Source organism: Camponotus floridanus, unplaced genomic scaffold, assembly GCF_003227725.1.
Source record: "Camponotus floridanus strain SB8 unplaced genomic scaffold, Cflo_v7.5 scaffold2, whole genome shotgun sequence".
Classification (NCBI taxonomy): domain Eukaryota; kingdom Metazoa; phylum Arthropoda; class Insecta; order Hymenoptera; family Formicidae; genus Camponotus; species Camponotus floridanus.
The window spans coordinates 1467489-1487804 of record NW_020229325.1 but is presented as its reverse complement, the minus strand read 5'-3'; the positions used below and the strand labels follow the sequence as shown (position 1 = coordinate 1487804).

Here is a 20316-nt window from a genome sequence, read left to right as displayed (position 1 = left end):
TGTGGATGTGGTCCCAATAAATAAGAATATAAACTTAAAGATATTATTTCTAAATGTTAGAGACTAATATAATTATATTATAATATACTATTATAATGTACTGGCCCAATAATTTATGTGATCTATGATTTACATCTAGTTAAACAAAAACATTCGTTTTAAATTAAAAGAAAGCAAATTTTTTCAACAAAGAGAACAATCTAACTTGCAAATGTTAACTTCCATTTTTAGTAATAATTTATTTATAAATATTTTCCTCTGATATTCATAAAATCAGTATTTTAAAATATTATGCGTAAATTCTTACTTTTTTTAAATTTCCGAAATAATAATCAAATATTTACCAACTATTTTGATAAATATTGTAATATATACATATTAATAGTTATTGTAAAATTGACATAATGCAAGATTTATAAGTGTCTCATTATTTTTGTAATTTCTTGGCAAAATTGAAAGAGTGCCACATACATGTAGTCAAATGATATTTTACTTTATATAAGTCCTCATATAAATTCTCTAATATACATGTGGCACAATACGTATATATATATCGGAAATGACCGACGATACATTTACAAAAAATTGTCACATCATTGTCTAAATTACTAAACGATTTATTTCACTGCTTGACTAGATTTTTACAGTGTTTTAGGTAATAGTAATCTACTATATAAATCTCTCTTAGCAAAATGTTTCTGATCACGTTATAAAAAAATGGACAGACTTAGTGAATACATAAATCGAACGAAAGGAACGTGGCATCTATTATGAAAATGATCATTTAAGCGATCATTTTCTCGCTTGAGATACTACAAATTCGGCAAATATCTTTGTATATATCTATATATCTGTATATATATATATATCTACAAGAACATATATTTATGCTTCCACAATAGTCTCCAATTTTTTTTATTGAATCGAACAAACCTTTGAAGTTCCGAGAGAATCATCCATTGCCGCCGCGCGCCTCCTAATGCCTTCCAGATATACCTCGCGATTGAAAAGACCAGCACCAAGCGGAATTCTAAAAATAGATACCTAACATGTATGGAGATTGTTACCGGTATATATATGTTACGTGTAGAATTATTTGATAGAGCTATATGACCTTCGTTCTTTGAAATGTCAATAGATGATAGATACGTACGTATCGATACCAGGTCTCAACGTAGTCTTAAAAACTCCCCAGACCGGTTTGTGATCCGAGGTGCAAATACTAGGAACGGAATCATATACCAAACATTCTATAGCTCCGTCTTTATACGAGCTGGCACTCTCATGACTAACACGTCTGATGTATCCTCTGGTATGACCTTTCCCTTTGAAAAGGATTCTATCGGTATACGCAGGAGTGCGTTGCTTGCTGCTAGAATCAAAATTCTGCGTTCCCGGATCATATTTATAAGTAGGAGGAAAGGTGATTGGAGCTTCTTCAAAACCACGTAATACCGCGCCTTCGTTTAGAATAATTTTCAATTGATCCTTGCGCAAGTTTATCGGCGACTCTTGCGGAAAGCACGTATTTGTGATCCACTGAATCACTTCCTCTCTCGACTGAGCTAGACGGAAGTTTAAGTCACCGCACCAAAATACACAATCGAAATTTTGCGTTACATCTGAAAAATATCACATTTATTTATTATTATGCAGTATACAAAATGCAAAATTATCGATATTAAGTAAGATAATTTATTTCCGCGCTATTTTATCTCGCGCTCGGCTCTTATTACAGTCTATTTTTATTGTCTTATTTAATAAGATTCAGAGCCTTATCGAATTTGTTAATTATCAATATAACACTTTTAGCATACCTTTGCTTTTGTGCCTGGTAGGTAGTTCTTTGGGAAGGTCAAGATTTCTAATGATTCGCTTTATATCATTAACCCGTTCTTTCACCTTATCTTGATGTGCGGTCAAGTGAGCAGTGACGAAGAGAAAGCTAGTGCCAAATATCATGAGAGCTATCGCCACCGCACCCTTCGTTCTAAATGCCGTTCCGGTTCTTGTCGAGAAGCTATCTTCCTCCGGAATGGAGCAGAACCAGACCAAATCTCGTCTCAGAAATAATGCGAGATGAAGTGTACCGAGATTACTACTAGTGAGCAATACGTGCGATGGTCCAAGTGTTTCCTGCAAGGCTGCTTCCCATTCATTTCGTTCGGAGCATGACTCTTGCGTTCCTATAGCTAGCAAATCGGGAACAGTCTCTATGTCGGATGGCAACATAAAATCGTTCAATTCCTTTGGCGGAGTCTGACCATTCATGTTCCATGTGCCGATAAAAATTTTCAATTCTCGATTCGGCAATACTTTCTCGAGTTCAACCGGTCCTAATAAAGAATTGGCGGCGATCCTTCCGTGAAGAAAATTTCTGCGAAATTGAATTCGATTGATCATTGAAAAAAAAAATAACATAATATATAATAAATCTAAATTTCCTAAGAAAAAGAATATATACCTTTCTCGTGCTTTCTGAGTAGGAATCAAATTAAGTACTTGTGCAGCAAGTAACGATTGCTTCGCCAAGCTATCCATAGATGTTGTTTGGCAAAAATAACGATCTTTCTTTTTGGATAAAGCATCGTGCGACGTTGAACGTGGCTTATGTTGGATCGGTGCACTTTTAATAGATTCTGGACTAGAATGTCTCATAGAGTTTGTCGGTGAGTTTACAATCAAGTTATCTGCAGATCTTCTATGAAGCAATCTACGACGTAATTGTCCCGATGTACTCGGCGAAAGTGACCCGGAAGAAGAGTTTTCACCTGAAACAGTTTAATAATACATTATATATGAGATTCTATTAAATGGGAAATCATACATCACATAGTTGCGCCAAAAAAAAAAAGATCATACATAATTTTGGAAGCAAAGAACATATGCTGATTGGACAAATATATTTTGTGCCTAGACATTAGATTTATAATAGTATTATGATATGCCTTAATGAAAGTAAATTGCTTCAATTACCGCCTACTACAATCTCAAGATACAGATCACATTCTAAGATACAGATTTACAACATCATAAAAATTTGTTAACATTCAATTGCAGGATGACTTATGAATTTTAAAATCTTCTTATGCAATCTAACAAATACATATAGTTAAAATTATTTAATTAATACAATTATATATATTTCGAATTAGAATAGTTCATGCTATTTGAATCAAGCAATTTATCATACTAGACTTTTAAAGTAATAATGATGTTGTTCCAACTCTCTCTAGATAAAACCTAGCATATAAAATCATCCTATTAAATATATCCTAATATTTTTTATAATTTAATTAGAAAATAGAAATACATAAAATACAAACAATTACAGATGCGCATATCATAGCAACATTATAGCATTAAACATATATCTGTTACTTACTAACATTTATGCTTCTAATCTAATCTAGATATAAAATAATTGTATATAATTTCCTAATAAAACTAATATATATATATATATATATATATATATATATATATACACACAAACATGTATACCGTCAATTTAACAACTTTATAATGCTGAAGAGAGAAAAGTTATACCCCATTAAAAAAAAAATGTAAAACAGCAAAAAAATAAGAATTAAAATTTTAAGCAGCATATAAATTTCGTGTATCGTATTATACCTTCTTTCCCCGGCTTTTCGCTAGCAGTATCATGATACTGAACCATACTGTAAACATCCAAAGGATTGTAGAACTGCCGTTCCATTTCCAGGAAGAAATAAGTGATATACTTTCCCTTTGTAAAGTAATCATCCTTAAAGTATTTCTGAATTTTTTCAGACTCAATTATACGTTCATTTTCATCTTCTGAAGATTCTTCAAATGATTCTTCCGTTGAGTCTGCAGAGAAGTCACTATCTTCACTACTCTCTTGAGAAACTACTTTTGTTTCTTTTACTAAAAATTTGCACGTATCGCTCGAGACACTAGCATTATTAGAAAAAGATTGTAACATTGCGCTATTTGAATCAGGACTCTTTGTTTTATTATTATGGAACAATTTATCAGTATCTCCTAAATATAACTGAGAAGTTATGTTTACGTTTTCTTGTTTTAAAAATTCAATTTTTGTATTTATATATCTATCTGACCCTAATTTAGAATCCTGCTCATTTTCTGTACCACTGTTATACTTTTGACAATCTGCACTCTCATTATCAGCTATAATATTACATCTAGAATTTTCATTTTTGTCAATAATTACATTTTTACAATCTCTTTGCATATCTGACAAATTCTTGTATTTATACTTTTCTTTTTCAGATAAAATATTTTCCACTGTTATATAAGTTTCACTATTTTCGTTGTTCGTGGTTTCGGGTGCAATTTTTTGATCAAAATTACAAGATACACTTTCCAAATTGTCAGTTTGTTGGTTACTAACTGTTTCTACCTGTCTATAGAATTCTGTCTGCCTTTCTAATTCGTCTTCTTTTTTAAACACATTTCGCAATTTGTCAAGGAAAGACTTCTTCCTCTTTTTTTTATTTGGATTTGACATTTTTAATGGATTATTCACACTTTCAATAACCAAGAGAGAGAAACATGCACACGATGTGTGTCAAAGATAAGATATTAAAGATAACTGCCTGTTACTAGAGCCACGTCTACAATATAATCATAGCTTTACATCAATACATACACTGGAAGTGTTATAGTCTGTTTTGCACAGGCATTAGAATGTAAAGTAGAGAAGGGGAATATGCAAGGTCATCTGAGCATCAAACCATATGACACCATGTACATATAAAGAAAAGGAGTAATGTTTAAGTGGAATTAGAGATGAGGTAATGTTGGAGCCTTTTAGTATTGAGTAGCCTTTTTCATAACATTTTATTTTAGAATAAAATATTAGATTCTACTATATATGTATTAATATGATTTTATTATTCAATCAAAAATTAGAAATGCTTATTCATTGTAACAAAATACTCTTAATATGCAAATTTCTACCTAACTCATTAATAAAAAACTTGATTATTGTAATGGGAGAAAGAGAAATGTATTTTCAAGCTTACCTTCTATGTAAGAACTATAACGCTGCTCCTTCCTCGCTGCTACTTTATTTCTTTTGACTACAATTTCTTGAGCCATCTGTGCTTGATCATTCGCAATATGTATTTCTTCTTTCTCAACTAGGACATCAGTTTGACGATCCCCATTGATGGAAGCTACCTCGGATTTGACCGAGGTACGACTTAATGTCGTTGGAGAAAGTCTACTGACAGTCAAACTCTGGGGTGGCGTTCTGCTACGTTCAGTCATGGCGCAACACAGAGATAGCTTAGTGCTAGTTTGAGATCCATGTTGTGAGTTTTCTATCTTAGAATTTTTGTTCGAATCCCCGTCTTTGTACGATGACTCCAGACAGCCGACCTTGGTCTTCTTGTTCATGAGTATACGACAAAGAGACTTTTTCTTCTGTTTTGATTTTGGGGATACATCTACTTTGGCGATATTTGAAACACTAGAGATGTCATTTCCATCGCACTGCTCCATAATACTCGCAGCTAATGCATTTAGTACAAAAGATCAGTGATTATACTTTTTACAACATTATTCTCCTTGATTCTTTGAATATTATAAGATCAATTTGTATGGTTATGCTATACTTAATACAAATTCTTTTCTCATACAATATATATCAAAATATATCAATGAATAATATAGAAAATTTTCAAAGAAAGAAATATTTTTTTCTTCTATATTCAAATGATCAATAAACACACTTTCACATAAAGTAAAGGAAGTTAATATATCTCTTGTTTGCCGTTATATACAACTAATGTCTGAAATTTCTTACACTGTCAATGTTGGTATTTAAAATCGTCGTTCTTTATGTCAATCGCTTGTGCTTCAATAAATATCAAAGTTTATATCTGAATTCATCCACAGAATCAATTGCAATATAATGCATTATGACATATTTTGTAAGTACTCATCTCATCACATAATGCTTTGGTATCAATTCCATTTTCAGTTAGCTATTCTATTGTGGAATTACATCCAAACGTTTAATGCGAATAGATATCGATTCCACCCGATGATTATCATAAATAATATTGTACTTAAAATGAATAATACTTTTGAAATCTGGACTAGAGTCGAGAAAACAATTGTGCAACTGTAAAATATAACGCCGACGTATCTATTGAATCCGCATATCCTGCTGCCAGCGCAGTTGCACTTCCTTACAGGAGGAATCCATCAGACGAGTCACATCTGATAATCACATCGCTTCTCATTCAACATTTCGATCGACCGATCACATTCAGTATACATTTTCGTATACATATTTCAGAGAGTCTGATTGAAACGTCGAGTAGTACTATTCGATTCGCGTGTGTTTATTTTACTACATGTGTAGTATGTATATACTATACATACAAACAGATTCGGCTCGCATCGACAATCGGCATCGACACGTCATTCACAACCGAAAATCCACAACAAAATCGCCGTGATTCGATCGAGCGCGTCTTCGGTCCACTCTGACCTCAGCCTCCATTCCCGTAGCGACGACCTGTCAGGCACATCGCGCGTCCTCAAACTGCGGGCGTACATTCCCTTCATTTATCTCTCGCCGCAAAACGCTCACAAACGATACCGCGATTACGACCCGCATACTTCGGTGCCGACATGACTCACGCAGCCGTTGCGCAGCAGACGACGGCAGATGAATCCGCCGAATTTAACGATCGATGAATCCCCCGCTCGCACCCTTGTACGAATGAGGGGTAAAAAAATGGCCGGGAATCGCTTTTTCGAGGGAGGGGAGGAGGAAACGCAGAAAGACGGAAAAGCGCGTGAGAAATCGAGAGAACGCGGCACGCTCGACGGGAGATCCGCGATAGCGCACAAATGTCAAATCGAGCAGACGACAAGGACGGCCGCCATCTTGGATCCGGCGCTGCCGCGCCAGAAGTAGCTAGAGTATCGCCAGGCGTCGCGTTTCGATGTTTTTACCTCGCCATATTTATTTCAGCGGACCAATAGCGGACTGTTCGTATTTAAAATATTTTTTTCGACACTCAATGCTTATTTTTAGCGTCAAAACACGTCATGTCAAAAATGACAAATTGATATCTTTATTTTATTTTTTGCTGTCATTCTTTTTATTTTTACTGCGAAAAATATCTCATATGCGTATCTGCCCGCATAGACCAAACATGGCTGATCGCATCTACCTCTCTCTATCTCGACTCTATCGTATCACACACCAATACGCACGCAGGCAGACATACTTTATTGGCCAGCGGCGGGTTGCGTCGTGATGATGTTTTGTTTACATCGGGTGCGCGACGACGACCGCGACGATTACGACGACAGCATCCAGGATGCTCGACGAAAATGCGAATGAAGAATCGGCTCGCAACGGCAGATGTAAAGGTAATAAAGATTGTTTCGTCTTTTTTTCTGTCAGGCTTTCGATCGCGCGTCACGCTTAAGGCGTTCCCGCGAAATTCCCGGCCGAACAGCTGATGAAGGGAATTTGCGCATCGCGAAATTACGCTACAAATTTACATCAGAGTTTGCGGGGCGAGAATGTGATATAACATCGCGGTCGTAAAGGTTTCCCCGCGAAGAAGCAATCGGCAAGAGATCGGAGATTGACGAGGCTTCGTCGCGCGTTTCGCGCCCCGGGAATGTTCGAGAAAGAGGCGAAATAAGAGCAGCTGTCATCCCACACACATACATATATGTGTATATATATATATACATACATGGCACCCATTTACGTCCTGCGCCTTTCGCGCGAATCCCCGTTTCCGAATAACAATTTCGAATATAGCACCCTGAGAACAGAGGGAGCGACCTTGGTCATTGCGCTCGATTAGGTATCGACAAATGGGTTACTACCAGCAACGGTTACGAACTATTCTTCAAAAGCGAGTATTAAAATAAAACTGAATTTCGGGACTATAATAAAACATCGATAACTCAGGAAAACTACGTGCGTCCTTGTTTTAGGAAGGGAAGAATAATTCTGAAATCTCATCACTAAGAGGTTTACAAAATTGTAAACAATACGCGTCGCATTGCGACAGAAATAGTATGAATGGTACAAATTCATTAAAGTAATTTCGTGAAGTTTAAATATCAATATTGTAGAAAGTGTAATCGCGAGGAAATGATTAAAATCATCATACGTTGTCAATTTGAAAAGCTAAAATTCTATATAATACTTTCATTTGTTCCGTCTTTTTTTCATACTTTAAATTTTATTTGAAATTCTTCCTTCAGATTATTTTACACTTCCTTAAAATCATAATTATATACAATCATTAATTAAAAAAATAAAGTCCCACAAAGAAATATAGATTTTGAAATTGTTAAAAATTTATTTTTAATTTTGATCTGATAAATTCCACGATTGATAGATTAATAAATCCGCTCTCTCGTGGGAATGAATTTGTCGAATTAGATTTCACTTTGCATGGGATTTTTTTCATTGGAAAAAGATTTGCTGGCATTATTAAAAGACTCGTAGTTAGATTTTTCCAAAAGGGACCGATCTACGACAAAATATTTTCCAACGCGAGACGCGAGGGGGTCAAAGCGATCGAGAAACCCTCGGCCGCTCCCGTTGTGTTTTCCTCGCGTCGTGTCGCGTCGGCTCTCCCGAAAACGGAAACGTGAGTCGCGCCGCCACCGCCAGGTGTCGGGCCGGCGTACGATACTGGTTTGCTGTGTAGACGGCCACCATTGTTGAAACACTGCTTTGGTTGATGCCCCGACGATTTTCGTGGCGAAAATCGTCAATTCGCCCGTGCGGAAGGGTCTCGTTGCGGTAGGTGCGCGTCAAAGGACGTACGGAATACGCGCGTCGCGACGACGGTGCGTTGCTCGCGAGCTGCGCGGGCGAGATCGCGACGATCGGGCACACGCATCTCGGTAATAGTCGTCTGTAATCGTCGTCATCGTCGTCGTAGTAGTACGGGGGAAGAGACGGCGTGCCCAACCGGGAAAAACGCAGTGAGACTCGTAGTGCGTGGCCATCGATTTGCACGAAGGAGAGAGAGACGGGACTCGGATCGTCGTTTCTCCGCGTGTCGCGATTGTCGGCGCGATCGGATCCGCGGACACCGGATCGCGCCCATGGTCGGTGTCGGAGTCGGTGCGACGTTAGAACGTGCGTATCGTGCGTGTTGCCCGCCGGTGACAACGCGACGCCGCACGTAGTGCGTGCGTACCTACGTTCATTCTCGCGCATCGTCTTCGAGAGTGTGTGCATGTGGGGGTGTGTGCGTGCGGCGTGTGGATGCGTGTATGCGTGGATGCGTACGTGCGTGTGATACGTGCGTCGCTGGTGCTGGCGTGCGGCGTGAAAAGTGCCAGGCGCACCGGGTCGTCCCTTAATAAACGGCGCCACGATATACTCGGCAACCGCTACTTGGACGATACTTGTGAAGTTGCGACACACGCGTGCGCGCGCGCGCGCGCGCACCACGGTACGTCGTCGTGCACGCATCGGCCGGCGGTGACACGCGGCTACTCCGAAAAAAAAATATATATCCGCTGTCGCACACACGGGCGCCTCCTTTCTGCGTCTCGTTCGGATTAGACTCTCTCTCTCTCTCCCTCTCTCTCTCTCTTCGTACTCCATTCGCGTTCGCGCGGCGATGCTATCGATGTGTGGTACATAGAACCGCGCAAGTGTGTACAGTGTGTGTACGTGTACGAAGTGTACAGTACGCATGGAATAAACGTGTCCCCGTCGTCGCTGTTTGCCTTTCGCGTGTATACGTGCGTGTCGTGCGCGCTGTCCGCTCCCTCTTTCCGTGTCTCTCGCCTCTCTCCCTCTCTCTGTCTTTCTTTCTCGCTTTTCGAACGGTGTGTACGCGCATACGTGCGTATGTACCACCGGAATTCGCGAACGCACGCCACGAGTTTGCGAGGTACGCCGATCAGCGAAGCGGCGTGCGATACCGGAACAGAGTGCCTCGTGGACGATGTCGGATCGGATCGTCCGGTTGCAGTTTCGCGACGAACCGTTAGACACGTTTTCACCTCCGCCGATCGCCGGTCGCCGCCGCGAAGCTTCCACTCGAATTTTCGCGATTTCTTCCTTTTCTCTCTTCGTGAATGCGCAAACATTGATGTCCCGATCGCGACAATCGCGATTCCAATCCCCTAATGCCGATTAATTTGCGACAGGTTTGCACGTTCCTGCGACATCCTGAAAAAAAGTTTTCCGTGTGAATACTTGTGCGGTAAAAACACGCCAACATAAGGAGTATATTGCTCTTTTGTGGCGAACTCGAAAGTGAATGTAGTAAATAATAGACGTTTGATAGTTAATGTCGATGGGTCGTATGAATAAGAACAAATGCTTGGTAAAAGTAAAAGAAGCGTTAAACGTGTTTTTTAAAATGATGAGAAATATGAAAGTGTATTTTATGTCTCTTATAAATATTTCCTTGTCTTTACTACAAAATATTTATTTTGTGCCTTGAAATATTTATCTTGATAAATCAGCGCAAATATGTTCTGCATTTTATTTATACGAGTCAATATTTTTTACCAGAATATAAGCTGCTATCTATAAATATCAGTTTAATAGTTTACTTGTTCTGTTAAAAAACATTATTGCTTTGCTCCAAATTGAATTACAGTCATTGTATTTTATTATGAATGCGTAAAGAATAGAAGAAGCATTCTTATTCTTTGAGATTATAAAATTTATTTTTGTATTATATATATAATTATATATGTATATATATAATGTGACTATATTCATTAGCAATAAAGTAACTTATTTAGATCAATTAAAATAACTATAATATTGTATAAATATATAAAAGAATATATCTTTAAAGCAGCTGCAATATGTTTATATATATAAAAGAATATATCTTAATTTAAAGCAGCTGCAATATGTTTATTCAAATCAGAGTGAGAGAATGTTTCTGTTATGATTACAGAATCTCTGCATGTATCTAAACGTATATCACAAGAAGAGACATTTAAGTTTCTGGATGTAGAGCGATATTACTTCTTCTCTCAAAATATTAATGAGCGAGATAATAAAAATCCAGACCTTCAGTATGGTGTGAGTTGTCATGACTCTTCTATTGTTCCCAACAATGGTAAAATATAATCATTTTGTTATCATTTTCCTATATATATTTTCTATTAAAATCAAAATAATTAAAAATATGATAATTATGAAATATGCATTTTATATTAAAATACAAACATACATAATTGCAAAATAAATTTTAATACAATATCCATCTAATCTGTGGCTTTCTTTCTTTTTTTATATAACTTAAGCCCCATTTTCTTTTACAATCCAATTAAATTTTTAGATATGAATTATAATAAACTTTTTATTTTTAGGAATACACATATTTGACGTTGCGCCACAATGGGCGCTATCAAACAATTTGCAGTGGATTGATCTGCAAGCATTGGTAGCACATAATACTGTGCAAGACATATATGATTTACATCACAAAGAGAAAAATATCACGGAAGCTAGTAATCTAAGTTCAATATATTCTACAAAGTTATCGCAAACGGCACAACACAATGATAGGATAGTGAATTTTAATATACTAGATAGTACGGTTAATAAATCACTATCCGGACAAACGAGAAAACTGCAGAAAGAACAAAACGATAGGCTGGATAACTACCAGAAGGATTTTGGTGTAGAGACAAAACTTAAATTATTAAGTATCAATAAAACGACGGAATCCATACATTCATTCACAAAAAATCAAACCAAAATTTTGCCTGAATCGAGGAAAGAAATTTATCATGATACAGATATTAATTTTTTTAATTGTATGTCAAAGTATTCAATTAATACGCAAAATGTCGAAACTGAATTGAAACTCGCATCAGACAATATTGAGCACAATAAGGAAAAGGAAGTTTGCAACTCTGATAGTACTATTTCTGTAGTCGTTAATGAGCCACTTGATTTAGTAATACATTCGAAAAAAAGTACACAACGTAGTCATAGTGAGGCAAAAGATCGTATCTGTAGTTATCCATATTCATCAATTGGTGATAAAGGGACACTTCTGGATGGTGCCATTTTAAGAAAGATAGATCATTCCCCTAATATACAGACTTATAATGCAGAGTACAAGAATATAGATTATGGTTTATTGAAATTTTTTGATTTAAATGAGTTGTCATCTAATTCAGATAGAGATAAAGAATCATTGAAAACCATCAGTAAGTTGCATACTAATAGCAGTGAAACAAACGGAAGAACTGTAACAAACAACGACTTGAAACAAGAGAGAGCGCATATCTTGGACAAATACGTCACGCATGTATTACCATCGCGTTTAAGTAGTGACAGTAAAACATCGTCTTGGACACATTTGCAGTCGAATGCCAAATGTAACAATATCAAGAGAGAGTATACCAAGGAAGAGGCACGCAAGTCAGAAAATACTGATCTGGTGCAACTGACTGCTTGCATCCCAAAATTAAGCAATTGGGCGTGTTTCGAAATGTCAGGACAGTATCCAGGTCATAGCCGACCACCGGTTGGCACACCTCCACCGCAAACTGTCTGGAATCATCTCACTATGGCACAGGGACAAGGTAATTTAAGTTTCCGATTAGACATCGTAACATTTTGCAACATTCATTCTTGATATGTTAATTAATCATGACGATTTTCAGCTCTCAATATGCACCCAACAGCATTATCTGGTACTGCATTGAGTCCAGCTGGGTTCTACACACATCCATCTATGGCGCGAGCATCCCATCTACCGTCTCAACTTACTCCTCAACTCGCTCATACGCAAGCACCACCGACGTGGCACACACCCACCGTCCCTTCGAAAAGTGTTACGCCGGCTAACACACCGGGCAATCCTCTATTCAACTTACAAATGTTAGTGGATAATCGGCCAAATCAAAATCAATACAGAAACTCGCCCGGTTCGCAGAGTACGTTAGATCTCTCGTCCACATCGGAGATGTCCATTCCGGAGAATTATTCTCGATTACCTCAGGATATTCCTATCAGTTTGACCGCAAGAAACGTAGACAAGGGCAGTCGAAACGGCAATATAATCTCACCGCCGATTCCGCTGAATGGGGAGACTTCGTCAGATAGCGGAATCAGCTCGTCCGTACCGACGCCGAATTCCGTCAGTGAACCGGTCTCACTATCAACGAAAGAGCTCACTACTCCTAAAATAACAGTGAAAAACTTTGAGAGCAATATAAAGGGAGTCGCGAATCTTCACGATAAAAAGGAAATAAATGTAGATAATTTTTCGCAGAAAGTGATAAATTTGCCGCCTAGTGTGACGATAGAGAGAGTGATCGCGGACAAGAAGGAATCCGAAACTGTGAAACCTAAGGACACTCTAAGTGTTATCGCGCAAGTGCCAAGGAATGTCTTACCTGTTATAGTTAATCTCACCAAAATAGAAAAGGATGTTACAGATAGCCCTAAAAGGGAATCCTCCTCCGAGAGAGACAGGAAGCATGACGAGACGAGCGTGAGATCGCCTAAGAATTTACCGAAGAGAGGAAAGAAAGGTGTCGATTCTCTATTAGAGAAATTGGGGGATGGAAATAAGAAGCTTGGAAGTAGCGAGAATATTGGCTCAGTGATTGTAACGCCAATAGAGGAGAAGGACACGTCCAGTGTTAAAAGCATGTCGCCGGAGAGACAAAAGTCTAAATCGCCAAATCGCGAAGATGAGGTCGTATCGCCAGCTTTCAGCAATGACGACTCGAACGACAATACCAAGCAGCGAAGGAAAAGAAAACTTGAAAAGCCTGTCAGACTGAGTAAGGACTCGAAAACGGAAGTTGAAGATATGGAACTCGAACCTACGGAACCCACGGAATCGAGAATTATCGATTCGATATCAGAAGAGGCGGCTAGCTCCGCGCCAACGACTGATTCGGTTAAGACCGAAGAGCAGATTGCTAGAGGAGCGGAAGAGAGAATATCGAACAAGACAATAGTGGATGAGAATGCGGAGGAAATATCAGAGGAGAATCAGCCGATTCGAAGGCGAAGAAGTAGCGATGATACTGCGATTAGTAACTTGACAAATCCGGCGAATCAAAGGGTACGAAGAAAATCCAGTGACGATGCGTCATCTGAATTGTCCAAGGTGACGAGTCCGAAAACCGCGAACAACACAACGACATCGACAACAAATGCTTTTGTTGAGGTCGAGTCAGAACTGGCGAAGATGTTCGCCGGAATAGTAGAAGCGGATTCAGATGTCAAAAATGAAGAATCAAAAGCAGAACTTGCAAATGCGGAAATTCAAGGCGACAGCGATGCTGCGAAAATCGAAGGTCTCGAAAATAGTATTCTGTCGATGACGACGGATTCTCAGAACGCTCAGAACAATCCCATTGATGTTTCTTCAACTGTGGACACAAAGTTATCAGGAAAAAAGGGTAAAAAGAGCAAAACGCAAGGCAAAAGAAAAATATCCAGGTCGTCGGAAAATATTTTCGGCACAGCGAGTGATTCTCTACCGAAGGAAACGAAGAAGAGGCGAATATCTAAAGGTTCGAAGAAACAAGATCAGATTTCGAAGAAGGCAAAGAAAAACACCAAGGTCGACGGCCTCAGGGAGATGGCATATGATTCTGGCTCGAATGCGAGTTCGATTAGATCGCGGGGTCCGGTAGTCCATGTAGAGGGCCCTAGAGATAGTCCATTGAGCATCCAAGTGGTCAATGCACCGCGGGAAGAGGAGGAAGAAAAAACTAAGGAGAAACGAAAAAGCGTCGGCAACGGAAACGGAGGCCGAAGTAAAAGACTCAGTCATCAGAACGATTTAGATTATAGAGGTATATACGATTTAGATTATAGAAGTGTGCACGCGATAGAAAATTGTTCTTACGTTTTTAGTTACGTCTTTAACAAATAAGATTTACTGTATCGCACGTTTTTGACCGCAGGTAAAGTTAGTAGAGCAGGTCTCTTCAGTTCAACTTTATCATCGCGATACGATGCACACACCACAGATTCGACCTGGGTCTGTGTATTTTGTAAGCAAGGTCCTCATTCTGTTATACCCGGAGATCCGTCCAGGCCACATCCGAATTTGGCCGGACCGCACATTGCAACTGGAACATACACAGTATGTATTTTTTTGACATATTCAATATTACACAAACTAGATTTTTAAAAAATTCGCCAAGTTATAAACAAACAGTTATATATTTTCATGACTTATTTTCATAACTTATTTTTTATATCCATATTACTATACTTTTAACTCTATATATATTTAACTGATTCTTATCGTATCGAGCTGAAATGTAATTTTTATACGACAATACAATAAACTAAGTGCATTTGAGAATGAAGCATTTAACACTAAATGCTTCATCTCTGTACATGCGTAGAAGCGTTAGCTGGTAAAATTAGCAATACATTAGCAATACAAATATAATGTGATAAATACGCGCAACAGGTTCCAGCTGGTGTATTAGGCGATTTATTTGGACCATATTTGATCGGCAAAGAACGATTAGAGGATGGTATTTTATCGGCTGATGAACAAGAAATTACGACGGAACAAAAGAAAGGCGGCAAGAATAAGAGGAGTTTAAGGTATGCGGGTTTGGCGGATCAGTTCTCTGCAAAGATGGGTAAGAAAAAACGGAACTCAATTGAAAGTAATACAAATACCATCTTCACGGGTATGACTCTATATCCCGGTGGAGAGGAGCAACGATGGGAAGTATGGCTTCACGAACAATGTGCGGTATGGGCAGCTGGAGTTTACATGGCGGGTAAGACAATGTCGTAAATAATAGAAATATATGTGAAACAATAAGAGAATAAGAGAGTAATATGAAAAATGTGTTTTGCCAGGCGGTAGAGTGACAGGATTACAAGAAGCGGTATGGGATGCCGCCAAGTCGATATGTGACTCTTGTGGCTTGACGGGGGCGAACATTGGTTGCGTGAAACGAGGTTGCAAGGCTGTTACGCATTATCCATGTGCATTGACGAAAGGTTGGCATCTCGACACAAATCAGTACATACCTAAGTGTAATCTTCATCGAGTTACGTGAAACGTTCCGGTGAGTCTGTGAACATAGGCTAATGTGAAAATTAGGTCATATTCACATTATATCACTGAAACCGGCTTTAATTAGATGCACCGAATAAAGGGCAATAATGTAAGAAACTAAGTATATAAATCCGTTTATGACTGAAGATAGCCTTACTAGTTAGTAAGGTATATTCTAGTTAACAAAGCGCAGGAGCAAAACATCTTCATACGCGATACAATCACTCGATATGTAATAAAGTTACATTGTTGATTGGAATGTAAGACCGATTGGCGTGGAAGACCGATATAATTGATGTGACTATAAATAAGTAAAATCTAACAGATGGTTGATTCGATATCCTATCTTCTCTAATAAATATAAATTGATCTTATTTAATGAAATAAATGTGAGATGTTTTGAGATTACGCTTTGTGTTATTCAACGTGTAAGTGTGTATCTGGAGCGTGAAAGTATAAATGTGAAAACAGTTATACTAATTTCCAGACATCAAGTGTAGAATCAATATGCTCGAGAAAAATACTTTCCAATGTACAAGATGTTTAAATAAGAACGCTATTAACTGTCTCTAAGATTTTAAAAGAAAAAAAGAAAAAAAATTAATGACGAACGAAAGTGAAGTAATAGAAACTCTTCTCAATGATTGAATTTAATTGATTTTCTTGGCCTGTGGCCTTGAACAGTGGCCTTTCGAATTAATATAAAAAAAAACAAGATTTTTTTTTATTTTGAATCTGTAGAATAGATGGATTGCTATTGAGAAATAATGATAATCAAAAAGGACGAAGTTTGCTTTTTTATTCATATTTACACGGAAAAACATTAAAAATTTTCTAAATAACATCATGTACGCAGGAATACACAAATAGGGCATATTGTACTGAATGTTATCGAATTCAGAATCTGTAAAATATGACAGCTGTCAAAATTGGACATGCTTAAAATGCAGTAAGATGAGTAAGTCCAAGTAACATATAAGCGAAAATTGAATATTCTCTGTCTTTTCTTTTTTCTTGAAGATCGAACATGTAAGGCAAGTGTTCTCTCAGTGGATGTAAAAAAAAACTTTGTATATATAAAAAATAAAGAAATTATACATATTATTGAAATATTATGATTCAAAATTTTAATAAGGGTTTAAAAAACTTTGTATTTATTCTCATATACAGAATACATGCATGTATTTCATAACAGAATTGTTGTGATAATTAATGTGTTTTATTTTCTTTTGTTTGTGTCTCCACATAAATCATTATCTATATATGTGTGAGTGTCTATGTAAAGTTCTATTATTTTTTGTTATATTTTTATTGATATTTTTTTGTATAGGTTTTTTATCATGCAAATTTTAATTTTTGCATGTTATAAATTGACAATTTCTTAAAGAAAAGTTTTATTATTGCTTGAATAAAACAAAGTGAATGAGAACACTTGTAAAATTTTATTATTTCTGTAATTCTAATAATAAGAAAGAACAAAGAACATACGTCTCATTGCATTCAGTGATACGTTTTATACATTGTCATATTCACTGTCATTTTACTAATGTATCTGTATGATCGTAAAACCAGTGATTCAAATCCACATGTCTACATGTATGATTTATTGTTAATGATTAAATTAACAGCTATATGCATTATTACGAAATTTGTAATAATTATATTGCTGATTTATATACATTATATATTAAAAATTTATATATATATATATATATATATATATATATTTATATATATATTAATTTTTTTCATATTAATATTGTGGTCATCTTTGCTGTCATTGTTGTCGTCATCATCGTTTTCATTGTACTTTATCAGAGCGTGAGAGAGGCAAGTTTTTGCTATGATAAATGTAAGAATATTAACAAGTGATTCTTTTGCTGTATTAAAAAGAACTATATAGCAAAAATCAGGAAAATTGTATAAAAATAATATTATAGAGCTATGTAAACAACATGTATATAATATTAATTTGCGTAGAAAAAAGATATATATATACATATAAAGATTACATATGTGTATATATATATGTATATACAAAATACATAGATATACATATAAATATATACACATGGCACATACAATATACACATCAAATACACACACACACACACACACACACACACACACATACATATACATATACATAAACATAAGTATATTGAAAATAGTTGTCACATCTTCTCCTACAGCACAGAGTATGATATAAATTAGATATAATCATTTTTAAATAGTAACTATATATTCTCGGAAATGGAGATAAAATTATTGAGCGTATAAAAAGATTCTTTGTACATATATAGTGCATAGCAACAAATGTAAAAAATATCTCTGAAAACATTTTATTTAGAGAGGCATATAAACTCTGTTTTGAAAAATAATAAAAGCTATGACACGTTCACACTTCGAGAAAAAGTACACAAAGCCTAATTTTCTTTTCACGACACTTTTTGGGACATCACTTTCGACGCTCCTCGATGTTAAGAACGGTCTTTGTATAAAATGGATGCAGATACAGCCAAAAAAAGAATACTAGATGTGTAATAAGAGAGATATTAAATTGTGTAAACGAAACGCTTATACTTACTATGTATGAAAAAGGGAAACAAAAATTTTATCGTAGAAAAATAACTGTAAAAATATATATATATATATTAATCTTATTACTTGTGATACAAAGAAAGAAAGAAAGAAGACAAATTCCGTAGTGAAACGGTCCGACAAATGAGATATTCCAATCATATTTCCATCATCGAGCGACTCTGCGTACACAGAGCGGTTCGCGTGCGCACTCACGCATCCTCATGTACAGTAGAATTTTTGTAGTAAGTCAGTAATATAGGATTGTATACATATTATCATTTAGATCCGTATTTTGTGGATAGATAAAGTCTAAGGACACAGATATTGCATTACCAAAATTGTAGAGAATCCCTTAAGAATGATATTTTTCTCTCTCTGTACGCAGAATCGTGCGCGCCGAAATTGCGCTATGAAAGATAATTTTTTCGCGTTTATCATTTCGAACAATTTGTATAAATGGATCATACTTTTTTTTGGCTTGTAAATTGCACGTCGAAGGTAAGATGCGTAAACGCGAGGCGCCGCGATGAGAAGAAAGCGCAAAAAAACCTAAATATCACAATGCCTAAGTAATTTGTATAAAAAGACAAATCTCTGTAAAGTAAAAAAAAGAAACTGTCGCGTCGTGATATGTGGGTGTAAGAGAAAAAAAATAGCGCGTAATAGGCAGCAACAAAAGATGCATCGTATAGTATTCGTATAATTAAATGCGAAAACAAAGAGTATGCATCTTTTTTTATTCCTACACTTCATATATCTTATTTTAAGTTTAATTTTTGTCTCAGAGCTTTTGTTTCCATCTTTGATTTTCTTCACTTTATTTCTCTTTCTTTATTCTTCTCTCTGTGGCTTTTGTCTGTCCCGCGTAGTTTTCTTCTTTCGAGTCGGATAAGTGTACCTATTTTTTTGTGACCTGGTTTAATGTTAATAATTATTAAGAAGAACAAGATTGATTAAACTCTATTTAATAATATGGAATGGTAGAGAAATCGAATTGTATTTGAGATCAATACAATAATACGATTAAGTATACATCTTTGTGTAATATAAATATAATAAATAAAAACACGCTATATATATCTATATATATATATATATACATATATACATATAATGTATTGTAAGCTATATTATAGGTAAATTTTTCTCCTAACTATAATCCCGATGATTACTGATATAGTATTGTAATAATGACAGAATTTTTTTATAATGACAAAACAAAATATGACATTAATGCAAAAATTATTTTCTTATAATTCATGGAGCGTAAAAAATTCTTATTTAAACTTGACGTTGATAATATGGATCTATAAATACAGTACATATATATTCATATAGTAAATATAGTAGCATACATACTGATACTAACGCGAGGGAAAGGTGGGGAATTGATAGTATGGTAATTCGATTAGTTTCGCGGCATCTTTTCTTCGCGTTCTAACGTCACATGGTAAATATGAATAGTGGGAGAAGTATTCAAGAGAAGTGGAATAAAACGTGTCTGAGGAAATCCGGAGTAATACAGAAAAGTTTGACTGTAAGTGTTAATTTTTAAATCACACGTAGTTTAATTGTAAAAAATTGTTAGCCAAAAATCAGACAGAAATTTTTAATGTGCGAGTTAATTAACATGCCATGTCCATAATATTGTTTGTGTATCCTAAAGTTCATTAATCATCTC

At 36.2% G+C, this 20316-nt stretch overlaps 2 protein-coding genes across 9 annotated transcripts; one reads left to right on the top strand and one right to left on the bottom strand.

Annotated features, from left to right (window-relative positions):
- Positions 1-396: 396 nt before the first annotated feature.
- Positions 397-6917, bottom strand: LOC105258316 (inositol polyphosphate 5-phosphatase E). 4 transcript variants are annotated; one of them, XM_011269510.3, is made up of 7 exons: positions 5816-6917; positions 5031-5522; positions 3634-3852; positions 2465-2771; positions 1818-2377; positions 1154-1622; positions 397-1030 (listed from the first exon to the last, which is right to left on the bottom strand). In XM_011269510.3, the coding sequence occupies exons 2-7, from the start codon at positions 5509-5511 to the stop codon at positions 916-918; spliced, it is 2151 nt and encodes a 716-aa protein (XP_011267812.1). In that variant the 5' UTR covers positions 5512-5522; positions 5816-6917; the 3' UTR covers positions 397-915. The 4 variants fall into 4 exon arrangements, with proteins under 4 accessions (XP_011267812.1, XP_019885282.1, XP_019885283.1 ...); XM_020029723.2 differs by lacking the exon at positions 5816-6917 and having other exon boundaries at positions 5031-5529; XM_020029724.2 differs by lacking the exons at positions 3634-3852; positions 5816-6917 and having other exon boundaries at positions 5031-5529.
- A 347-nt stretch (positions 6918-7264) lies between these two features.
- LOC105258315 lies at positions 7265-16140 on the top strand. 5 transcript variants are annotated; one of them, XM_011269505.2, is made up of 7 exons: positions 7265-7401; positions 10938-11102; positions 11356-12582; positions 12664-14817; positions 14929-15110; positions 15447-15768; positions 15851-16140. In XM_011269505.2, exons 1-7 carry the CDS (start codon positions 7350-7352, stop codon positions 16051-16053), a joined length of 4305 nt encoding a protein of 1434 aa, XP_011267807.1. In that variant the 5' UTR covers positions 7265-7349; the 3' UTR covers positions 16054-16140. The 5 variants fall into 5 exon arrangements, with proteins under 5 accessions (XP_011267807.1, XP_025263827.1, XP_025263828.1 ...); XM_025408042.1 differs by lacking the exon at positions 7265-7401 and adding an exon at positions 8698-9464; XM_025408043.1 differs by lacking the exon at positions 7265-7401 and adding an exon at positions 8699-9145.
- Positions 16141-20316: the final 4176 nt, after the last annotated feature.